Source organism: Bactrocera oleae, chromosome 6 (assembly GCF_042242935.1).
Source record: "Bactrocera oleae isolate idBacOlea1 chromosome 6, idBacOlea1, whole genome shotgun sequence".
In the NCBI taxonomy this organism is placed as follows: Eukaryota; Metazoa; Arthropoda; class Insecta; order Diptera; family Tephritidae; genus Bactrocera; species Bactrocera oleae.
Genome location: NC_091540.1, coordinates 74,300,131 through 74,312,911, shown reverse-complemented (window position 1 = coordinate 74,312,911; position 12,781 = coordinate 74,300,131). Strand labels below are relative to the sequence as shown.

General features: G+C 32.8%; 1 protein-coding gene across 1 annotated transcript; it reads right to left on the bottom strand.

The window, feature by feature from the left end:
• Nucleotides 1–3,202: 3,202 nt before the first annotated feature.
• LOC106619537 (uncharacterized) lies at nt 3,203–4,912 on the bottom strand. Its single transcript, XM_036363749.2, has 2 exons — nt 4,772–4,912; nt 3,203–4,673 (listed from the first exon to the last, which is right to left on the bottom strand). Exons 1-2 carry the CDS (start codon nt 4,772–4,774, stop codon nt 3,360–3,362), a joined length of 1,317 nt encoding a protein of 438 aa, XP_036219642.1. The 5' UTR covers nt 4,775–4,912; the 3' UTR covers nt 3,203–3,359.
• Between the last annotated feature and the right edge of the window lie 7,869 nt (nt 4,913–12,781).

The following is a 12,781-nucleotide window of genomic DNA, read 5'->3' as shown; positions in this document are numbered from 1 at the left end:
TAAAAAGAAGATCGAAGAGAATAAATCTGTACTCTTGCTGGAAATGTACGTTAACACCAGCAATGCTATAAATGTGATTAACTTATGTAACTAAATATGCACATTAATAGTTTACAACTTCTGGATTCCAGGTTAAAACTCATAAGTATAGAATAAATGCACGTAAGAAAGTGGAGTTATGAACACCATAACTTAACCTCGCAAAATATTCCAACAGATGGTATAATAGTTTTGTTCACCTAACGGTTGTTTGTAACACCAAAGGAGGTTGGTATTGAATTGTGGTATCTATTGTCACGCCCACAAAACTCCGTTAATCGACAATTTTTAAAGTGTTATAACTAAAGTCAAAATTAATATACAAAACTGGTATTTGGTACAGGGGCTCACAGTAGAGAGAGGCACCAGATGGACTGAAAGTGGATAAACCGCTAATAGGTTTAATGTACAATATTTTTACATGTCTCACAAACAACTAGAACTGCAGCTATCAAACTTGGTGATGAGGAATCATTTCGGTACCACCTTAGACACTGGGATGAGGGAAGGGGCAAATTGAAAGATAATAAGATTGTTATAAGAGTATTGTCTAAAAGGCAACGAATGTAATAATAAATACAAACAGTGGTCGGTCTTGTAAGGAATCAGCGGTTAAAAATACTTTTACTGCCAATATCAAAGTGAACTTTTTTTCTTCGGTTTATATTTGCTAATTATAATAAGTAATAAAAAAAATATTACCACTAATCTCCCACTACCGACGCCGCCCCCCATTCAAAAATATTTTGTAAACAACACAAAATCTTTTGTTTTGCTTTTGACTAGTTTATTTATTAATTAAAACAACAAAATATATAAGAAATAAATGTAATGATAACGAATTTTAATTTATTTAAAATAGTTTATGTTGATAAATAAAAAAATGATCTAATATTATTAAGCTAATTCAAGAACTGATTTTAATAGAAAGGACTTTTTTTGCCAGGTAATTTTCTTTGGCCAGTTATCAGATGATCTGAGCAGTTAATTGTCGACTTAACTGTATGTATTCATTTTGCGCAAACCTCTTCTGTTGCTCTTTTTCCACATTTAATGGGTATTTTATTAACAATATTTCTTAACCATCAGATTTTAATCTAACCTTTTTCTGTACACCACATATCCAAAAAAAATATGCGTAAAAGTTTACATTTATAGGATGTACCTATATATACATATGAATGTAAATACATAGGTACGCATAAAACAAACGCTTAATGAAATTATACTATACTATATACTTATTACTATAATATTAAAACATATCAGCACATATCAGCATGACGAACAAGAACTTGCATGTCCATACAAACATACAAGTACACACGCAGATATATACCTCATAAGCAAGACAAACACAAGAATAACACAGAGGGGGAAAAAGTGGCGGTTGAATTTAATAATATAGACTAAGGAAACATTTTTATAATAGTTAAGATTATACAAATGTTTTTACTAACACTTAAACTAATAAATATTACTTATGCTGCGGCGCACCGACTAAGTAACGTTCCTTGGTACCAATGCACATGCTCATATTTAAACAGTATAATAGAAGTGAGAGAATCAGATGGAATTTAAAATTGTGTTATATGGGAAGCAGGCGTGGTTTTAGTCCGATTTCGCCCACTATAATATAGGAATGTTACAAGAACATTACATACCCAATTTGGTTAAAATCGGTCGAGCAGGTCCCGATATATTGATTTTCCCCTAGAGGTCAACGGTGTCACGCCCATTGTCCATTTTTTGTTTTGGTTCCTATAAATCTGTAAATATGTGTAAAATTAAACGTCTCTGACTTGTTTATTTAATGAGTTATCGTACCTTTAGTAGTTTTAATCAAAACCGTTATATGGTGAGTGGGCATTTTCACACTGTCGATAGGGTGCCAAATATTAGTCCTGAGTAACATTAAACCTATTAGAGAGTGAGACCACGCCCAACTTTTCAAAAAATTTCAAACTGATGACCGTTTGTTCTATAGTTTTGATTCCTACAGTGACAAATTTCGGACATTTTATTTTTTAAAATATAAATTAAGTAAGTCTACGACCTATAATATACAAACATAAGTTAATAAGATACCAAATTTGATTGAAATGCATTTGGTTTCTTCGAATAATGCATATTGATTCCCTGTCAAATGTAAAAATCTAACTGATCAGCATGATGAGCTGAGTCGATTTAGCCATGTTCGTCTGTCTGTAGATACGCGAACTACTCCTTCAGTTTTTGAGATATCATACTGAAATTTTGTACACGTTCTTTTCCTCCCACGAAGCTGCTCATTTGTCGGAACCGACGATATCGTGCCATTATAGCATATACCTGCCATACAAACTGAACGATCGGAATCAAGTACTTGTAGGAAAACTTTTTCATTTCACGAGATATCTTCACGTAATTTGGTATGGATTATTATCTAAAGCAATAATTCAATCTCCGAAGAAATTGTTCAGATCAAATAACTATAGCGTACAGCTGCCATACAAACCAAACCAACGGAATCATGTTCTTGTTAAGAATCTTTTGTATTTGTGAATAGTATTATAGCTTCGGTGAAACTAAAATTAACGCTTTTTTTTGTTTATTGGGAAGTTTCGCCAACATCTGAAAGTTCTTCCCTGCCGTAGACTTTTTAAATAACGAGAGTATAGGTAAAATGTTCAGTTACATCCGAACTTAGCCCTTCCATATTTGTTTAATATAAAGTTTTGCTAACATTATGTTTATAATACATTAATTTTATTTGACGAGAGTATAGGTAATTTGTTCAGTTACATCCGAACTTAGTCCTTCCATACTTGTTTAATATAAAGTTTTGCTAACACCTTAAAATACTCCCCGGCTTTGATCTTTGAAAATTGGAAGAGTATATAATTTTCTGTTACACCTGAACTTAGCCTTCCTTCTTGTTCTTATTACATTCATTTTATTTGTTGTTGTGTTTTTCTTGTGTTTACCCCATAGGTCTTCCTAAAACAACAACAACAACTGACTAATTTCTTATAACTGAGTGCGTCTACCCAGATTTAAACTCAATACCCGTTTATGCCTTCTGCCATAGCTCGTTTAAATATTATAATGTGAATTACATACACATACTTATGTACATATGTTAATAAATATACTGGATGCAATTTGAAGCATTGGACAATAATTTTAAATTTAGAAACTTTATTGATTTAAAATGTAATCGGCTTCTTAGGGCTGTGCAGAGAAAAGATATAGAAGGAAATCTTTTCATTAACAAAAAATATCTATTATAGTTGACTAATACTAGATAGAGTCTCGTTAGCTATTCGTATCGATTTTGCTTAGGAAGTGAAAGGTGGTTGTGGATCATTAGGATATGTGTATCCTTTTGGTCCGGAAGATGGTGGAAGATATTCTTTTGGTGGTGATGGTGGTGGTGGAGGACGCGCTGGCGGTGCTGGTTTATTTGTTGGTGGTGGAGGAAGATACTCTTTTGGTGGTGAGGGGGGTGGACGTTTTGGAGCTGGTGGTGGAGGTGGTGCAGGGCGCGCGGGGGGAGCTGGTTTATTGGTTGGTGCGGGTGGTAGATATTCTTTTGGTGGAGATGGTGGGGGTGGACGTTTGGGTGTTGGTGGAGGTGGGGGTGGGCGTTTAGGTGCTGGCGGAGGTGGTGGTGGAGGCCTTTTTGGTGCTGGTGGTGGTAAATATTCTTTTACAGGTTCCGGTCGACTTTCAAATGGAGTTTTTGGAGCGTCATAGTGGTATCCACTTTCATCTTTTGCGCCAGAACCTAAACGGGACGAAGCTGAAACAGAAGAAGACAAACTGGTAAAAGAACCAGCACCACCAAGATTTGAAGCAACTCGGTTGGATGAACTGCCGGAATAAGATGCAGCTGGAGCTGATGCGGCTTGATGACTCGCGCCAGGTGAATAAGAAACGGAGGGAGCAGAGGCAGATTGATAAGATGGCCCATTTGAAGCGGCATGATGTGAAGAAGCCGCTTGGTGAGATCCAACATGTGAATAAGAAGTTGCGGGTGCTGAAACTGCTTGATAAGACGATGCTGCTTGGTAAGCAGATGGAGCTTCATGTTGAGTAGAACCAGTAGAATAGGATAAAGCAGGTGCTGAGGCGGTTTGATAAGACGAACTATGAGAATAAGAAGCTGCTGGAGCTGAGGCAGCTTGGTAGTTAGAACCATGTTTTGTGCCTGAAGATGCTTGATAGGAGGGGCCACTTGAGTAAGAAGATACTGGTGCTGATTCTGAGCCTGCGTAGTAAGTAGAGCTACCCGAATATGATCCAGATGCAGCAGGAGCTGATGCCGATTGGTAAGATGAGCCACTTGAGTAAACAGCAGCGGGAGCTGAAGCTGCTTGATAAGAAGCGCCGCTAGACCCAACCGATTCATATGAGGTAGCAGGAAATGAGCTAGAGTGATAAGATGCAGCACCTTGATGGCCTGAGGCTCCTGAATATGATTGAGATGGACCTGAAGCAGCATGTTTATGGGAAGCCGGGATATCTACAATTGCTCCACCGTTTGGTTTATTGTAGTGGTATCCATCATCCTGAAGGTTATCGCTATGCGAAAAAAGGTGGGAAACATCAGCTGTGACAGCCGCCACCAAAGTAAAGGCTAATAGTAATCTCTGCAAAGATAGCACATACATTTATTTTAGTTTAATTTACATAAGTATAAAAAGTTTTTTATCGTTAATATCTTACATCAATGTGGCACAATACTTACCATTCTTTCTTGTCTAATTCTAATCCACACGATGAATGTAGACGACTGACTGTGTTTAACATTCAGATGTGGAAATTATTTATATCAGAGCAAACTCACTACTATGGTAAGGACTGCGATGGTTTGTTGGCTGGCGGGAACTCCTCACCGTCACCAAATACACTAATATTAATTTTTGTTATGGCAATTTTATAGATGAGCAACATGTTCTGCCAGTTAATAAGAGAGAGGTTTTGGAAAGAACCAATCTAACCGGCTTCGCAGCCGACACCCAAAATAAAATTCTTAAATGATATATTTTGGGTGATTAAATTAGCCAAAAAAGTTTGTGGTTTTGTATTCCTTTTTTTGTTCCATCTTCGTTCTGATTTTAATTAAAATTTAATGTGACCGTTGATGATGCTTTGTTATAGTTGTGAGACGTTATTTCATTACCATATGTCAGAAAGAGAAACATATTATTTACTTTGTAGATATATACACATATGATTTAGTAAAAAATAACTAAATTAAAATATTATATATATCTGTGTTGAATATTTCTCAGTGACGGTCAGAAGAGTAAGAACATATTCAAATAATTCGCAATAGTTAGCAGAAAGCGAGAAAAGGAGAAACGTATATTTTAAAGTAATTTATAATACTACTACTATGTATTCATGTTTTTATTGAAAATATTTTTACAATTCATTCCTTTTATAGAAGATATTTATGCAATCTTCACTTTTAAGAAATACGATGATATGTACCATATGATAATTCACCATGCCTTTATTTGCTTTTGATGACAACAAGATGGGAACAGGTTTTTTATGGGATTCCTATTTTTGAGCATAATTTAATTTTTATTCAGTAGTGAGACGTGAAATTCCTGCTTGCATTAAAGCAGTTGTGGTTGAATTTACGAAAATCAGATGGAATCATACACTGAAATTGGTTTAACCCTTATGTGAATGCAAACATGTTACTTAATTCTGCCTAACGAGTTTATCAAAAAGTTGGGAGTACCACATACTATTACAAATATATATTTAGCTTACAATAATATAGAATAAAACGATTATATTTATTAATAAGCATGTTTGACAACTGTTGTGAATTTTACTGAGCAGTAAAAAATAACAAATTGGTTCACTTGAAGCGAAAAAACAATAATATGCCTATAAACAATAATAGATATTAATATTTTTATTTTATTATACTTATGCAAACAATTATTTAAAGTGCTAAGCTATTCAAATTCCCAAAAGGAAGATTGCAAATGTGTATTTTATGCATACTAATATCAAATAAAAGCATGCCTACCGATTGAGACTTAAAAGCACTCTCCGCGAACCAGAACTTGCAGAAGGGTGCATTGCATATATACTTTCAACAAATCCAAGTCAATAATGAAAGCCTTCCTTAAAGACCTGACTGGAGTTAATTACAACTTTGTTTAAATTGAATACACATAAATAGAAAAAGATTTAGTTTCGCTTGGTGTTTCGACGTCAACTAGCAAATAGAAGAAACGGTGGAATTGTATTCAGTATCACTCTCATTCAAAGAAACTGCTTCATCAAATTCTTGACATTATTTTTGTTGATCACAAATTGGGGTTAAATCTTACTGATCTTGTTTTCCACATAAGTATATAAAAAGAGGGCATACAACACGGTCTCACCCACAGCTTTTTTCCCGCAATTCTGCAGAATTTGATTCCTTATCAAATTTTTATTAAAACAATGCTTCTAATAAACATACTAATATCAAGTTTGAATACAGTGTGTAGATCTGTTTTTCATCAAAAAGCGTAACAATCTGTATAATATATAATGCCCTTCACTAGCAGTTATTTATAATTTGTATATATTATATATTAAGCTTTTTCAAGAAAACCTATAAATGTAAGTTTTTGTGTTTGTTCTGTGGACATTTATTTAATTCAATTGACTAAATAAAATATTATTAGTATAATGAAAAAATATTATAAATTTTGGTTATTAAAAAAGGAAACAAAATTAAAAATTTCGTGATATTTTTGTTTAATCAAAAACTATACGTACGTATAGTATACCATCTAGTACGAGTACATATATTATTTTATTATTTTGAAATAATAGTATAAATGCTGCATCAAACATAACGATTTGTAGATAAACAAACTTGGAATACTTGCAATGCAGATTATTTAAAATTTATATATTTGTACCTGTATATGCCATCGATTTTTTAATGCTGGTAAAAATAAACAAATTTCTAATCAATTCTCAATCGGAATGCTTTTGAATTGTGGTAAATGCTTTGAATGCAACTAATTACGACGCGTGTTAATGAGAGTTATTGCTAGTATCTGAGCGATTTTTGAAACAAACGTAAATCCGGATATATTTATTTATTAGTACGCTTTTATTGCAGCATTGTTTTAAGGGAAAACAATGTACGTTATTAATAGCAAACGAAAGATAAAATTAAGTATTTTATAATTGGAAGTTCGTATCTGAGTTTAGTTTGATTATTTTTATATTGCTTTATATAAACTGTATCAACTCAGACGAAGACTACTAGACCGCTAAATTCATTCATACAAAGTGTATTGGTCAAAATGGTACGTATATAATAAACACTCTTTTCAACATACATATACTATATTATATTAAAGATTCTTCCAATTAGGTAATTTTTAATCTCCAAAGTTTGATACTTTGTTGTATATTTGTTTATGGGGATGTGGTTCCTTTGGAAGAATCCGTCAGTGAGCACATTTATTTGATTCCAAACGAAATTAAAGAGGAAAAAAATCAGATAAAAGATGACAATATGAATTATATTAATATTCCATTCCATTCCAACAAGCAGAATCTATCTAACAGAGATTATGATGAACATAAGAACAGGATTCAAAAAGATGACAACGAATCAGGGGAATACTTACGTAGTTATGCCAATAAGTTTGATTATAATAATTATATGTATGATCAGAACATTTATAACTACAATCATCATTATAAACGAAATGAACACAGATATTATAATGGCAATCTGAGTGCGGTTCAATTCAATTCTTTAAGGAATCAGAAAGTGTATTATATTGCTTCAAAGCCTTTAGATATTATTGATTCTCAACTGCATTATCACCAACATGAAGAAATGAATATATTGAAAGACGAGGATGCCGAATCAACATTTTTTCCACCTAATATCGTTGTTAATTATAAATCATATATAAGTAATCGGTCAGACAAACGATTCCAAACTTATTCAAATGCGCCAGAATCCATTTTTCACACACAAGTTAATGTGAACTCTCCGGGGTCTAAGTTAAATGTGGCTAACAGTTTTCCTCTTTTAAATGATATAAGCACTGAACTCAGTGACGTCGACGAAATATTGGAGCCATTAATAGACGAACCAATGCAGAAGACTGATAAAGGTATATACTCGGTGAAAGTTATACGCACTCCTGACACGACCCAAGTAAATCTGAGTTCGGATTTACAAGACGATGGTTACCATTACGATCGGCCGAGGGATAATTTCTTTTATTGATCTTTTTGTTTTGGCTGATTAGCATTGGTAAAAAAATGTTCGTCATATGCTTACACACATATACAATTTTAAACAAACAGAAAAATAACATATGCAAATAAACATACTTTTAGGCTGAAAAATATACTATTAATTTGATTTCACTTCTGTTTCCGATTGTTTTGAATTTAAACGTGTTTGATATAAGTCATACACATCTACGCATTGAACAAAATATATTAACGCAATCAGTATATTCAACTTTCAACAGCATGAGCTTTTAATTTTTTTCGTCCTATTCAATTCTTATACAGACATATTTCCATCCAAAATTTTTAGGTTTTTTTTTGTAGTTAACTTCCCCTATTTATTGTTTCCGGCGAAGAAAACTAACGCTAAGCTTATTCTTCAACTATTTAATAACTCCTAGATTTGTAAATAATCATCCGACAGATGAATTTAATTCGGGTGAATATAATTACTATATAAAATTATGTCTTGTCAAACATTGGCCCTAATTGAAAAATAAGTATGCAAGTTCAATACAGCCGAACATTATATATATATTAAATGTGGTAGCTGATTTCACACGTTCACTTGTGCTCTAAACAACTAGACGACTGTGCTTCACGACGTAGTGACAGCAAAATTTCTCTGTCTGAAAATGATGTACACAATTTCTTTGTTACCGTACTAAAACCTTTAACTTCAATGAAATTTAAATATTTTGTTCAAAGTGATATTTTTTGTTGATAAGATAAGTAAATAGTATGTCGATTCATTTGTTTTAATGATCAATTGTTATTACAAATGATATATTAGACCTATTTTCTGCTTCTGTTGATAAAATCGTTAGACTTGTTAGAGTTTGAAATAATTTTCATTTTACATATTTATTTAATTTGGCGACAGCGACAACTGTGCAAGTACTGTTGTCTAAATAGCTGTGCCCATAAGAACGTGTGTATTTTAATATTTGACAGATGCTGGCTGTCGCCTGCTGTTTCCAATGTGTTTAATGCATTACGCTCTATCATTCAGTCGTTGTCGAGACAGCAACGAAATAACATGTCGAGCTAGCGGCACAGTCCCTAAGACAAATGTCCTTGCTCGAAACGATTTATTATTATGAATGGTATTATATACACATATACAGTCGCAGTTTCTCTCATGCCGTGTAAAGTCAATGCGAAGGTCGAAAACGATTATATTGAGTTTATAGGCCTCGAGGAAATCCAGAAAACCTATACACGAAACTGCTTTGAATACTATGTGATATTGAGTTGAGAGCAAGCTAAAGATTTGTAAAGTTGTATCAATTTTTCGCATCAAACACTACAATGTCGTTTGGAAGAAAATAAATAACTCAGAAAATTTCCGATATTTTCGTTGAAACTCAGTCGCAAGTAGCCAGATAATTTTTACATAAATTTATCACATTGATTTATCTATCGTGCCTTTTCTATTACAAAGGTAGTAGGTTGCATTCAGAGCTCATCCATTTACAAACACTCAATCTATAAAAAATATTCGGTCGCTGTACTAAGTGTCATCAAAATATTGAACACACAAACAACTGTAAGTCAATTATTTTCGTAATCTTAATCATTTCTATAAGTATTGATCATTTATAATATGTAACTCTAGATTTTTCTCGATTCGTTTTACATATCACAAACAGTCATTAGTCGATACCTATGTAACCCGTTTCAAAAGTTTAATAAAGTAAAGCTCTTTACAGTGACTCTAAGCAATGGAATTTCATTCATATTTGTATCCAAGGAAATTCACAAGTTTCTAAGACCGACGGAAGCTTCTGGAGTTTTTAATTAATTCTAAGCAACAAACCATCTTTTAATTTAATTTTAATCTACCCTTCCAAGCATGTTCAACAGAGATATTGAAATCAGACTTATCGAGTTTTTCATACTTTAAAGCATAGTCATGAATCAATTATTAGGGTTTTGATTTTGACTAACTTATTTAAAAGTAAGCAGTACTAATATAAGCGCGCGTTCTATCTTCATAAATCTTTATATCGCGTGTGCACAAGTCATCTTCAACAATGCTTTTTAAAAATACTATATCCAACTTGATAAGTCATTACTAGCTTCTAAGACTAGTTCTCTCTACACAAATGGACCATTTCACTTAGTTCAATTCAGTAAAAGAATGGAGAACCTGTTTGCCTTAATTAATAATTCTTTGATACATATAAAATCTGAAGTTGGCACTAATCGATTGGGTGAACGAGCTATCGTGGCTTCGTAAAATGAAAACGTTTGCACCGAAGCTATAATACCCTTCACAAATACAGGTTCCCTACAAGAACTTGATTCCGATCGTTGAATTTGTATGGCAGCTATATGATATAGTGATCTGATCTTAAAAATTTCTTCAAACAAAACATTGTTGCCTTATATAATAACTCGTGCCGAATTCCGTGAAGATACCTCGTCAAATGAAAAAAGTTTCTCATGCAAGCACTTTACTTCGACCGTTCAGTTAATATGGCAGCTATTTGCTAAAGTCGTCCGATCTAAACAATTTCTTCGGAGATTACATTGTTGGCTTAGAAAATAACTTATACCAAATTTTATGAAATATTACGACAAATAAAAAAGTTTCCCATACAAGTACTTGATTCCGATTGTTCAGTTTGTATGGCAGATATATGATATAGTGGTCGGAAATCGGCCATTCCGACAAATGAGCAGCTTAGTAAGGAAAAGACAGGTGCAAAATTTCAGGTCGACAGCTTAAAAACTGAGGGACTAGTTTGCGTATATACAGACGGACGGACAGATAGACAGACATCAACTCAGCTCATCATGCTGATCATTTATATATAATATATATTTTATAAGGTCTCCGACGTTTCCTTCTGAGTGTAACAAACTTCGTGGCAAACTTAATATACCCTGTTCAGGGTATAAAAATTAATTTCTTTGTTTATTTGTATATACACATGTATACAAGATATTAAATATAGAGAAGAGGTGATTGTCTAACAGTTGCAAAAAAGTAAAGCGAATTAGAATTTCATTTACATAAATTTTAACAAAACAAAAGGAAATATCAAGCATAGAGGGGAAAGGGTGTTATTAAATATACAAAATTAAATAACATGCAGACATTGAGACGCGTTTTTGGGATTATGCAAACGACAAGTACTAATGATCTCCTCGATTCTCGACAAATTCGGGTTCTAAAGGGTAGTGGAGAGGTATGTTAGAACTAATGTTAGAGATAAATATGAAGATTAATTTGAGAGTATCTAATTGTATTAGTGTATATATCTATCGGTTAGTTGATTTTATAGCCGATGGCCAACAAAGTGGCAAACGGTCACCTTATTTAGCTACTTCGATAGTAAGTATAGTGCTTTATTTATAGAGAATTTGTGTGGATTTGTTAATATTTATGATCAGCGCTGTTCTTAAAAGACATTCACTAATTAGCATAAGCATTATTAGCACGTACATATGTATGCACATGTGTGTATATATATGCCCGATTTGAGGACTGAAAAGTTTACAAAAGAATAGAAGAAATATTTCTTCATGTTTTCAACAAAACTGTTTTCAAATATTTATGTAAGCCCGTGATCGTTTTTTAAAGTGGAATCTTTATTAAAAAATTCAAATTCAATGAAATTGTACCACCTCGAACTAACAATATGTAAAGAGTTGTCTAGAAATATTGTAAATATATAGAAATATAATATTTTAAAAATAAATATAGATATCGTAAATCTCAGTATAGAATGATAATAATAATAATGGATAATATATTGTTTATTCCTAGCTAATTAAGAAAGAAGCACATTAGAGATGTAAAACTGACATATGTAACTTGGTGCCCTATCAACTTTTAAACATTTCATCCACGGTTAAAGATATAACAAAGCCCAAAAAGCTAATTTATGTAAGAAAAGTGAAGTTTTCAAGGTATGAATATATGAGTAGACCACTATCGATGGGAACGCTAAAATTTTACTAAATTGTGACACCTTATCCCCTTGAAGTGGATTACAACATTATCTGGTGAGCTTAAACACTCTCTTATCATTTCATAAAATTTAAATAACCAATATTTAAGGTACATAAGACCTAGAAGACTTAAATCTGAGTGACCATCATATATACTTTCTCATACTTGGCTTAAACCCATTATGACTTTGCTTCGAAAAGCAATTCCAATAACTCGGCAACGATTTTAAGGTTGCGTAGCGTTAATATTTGCTTAGGTTTTATATGTTCTTTTTGTAGAGTCACACTATTTACATAAATAAACGAGAATCACAATATTAGGACTTGATATATATGTATGTATGATTGTTTGTATTATAAAAGGTTTTGTTGGTACGTGTCACTTGTGCGTAAAATGCTGAGATTGTTTGTAAAGATAATGAAAAAAGAAAAAAAAAACCAAAAAGGGAAAAATAATTTGGCGAAAAAGCATGTAAAGAGAAACGATAAAAGTGGTTATGGCCAGAGC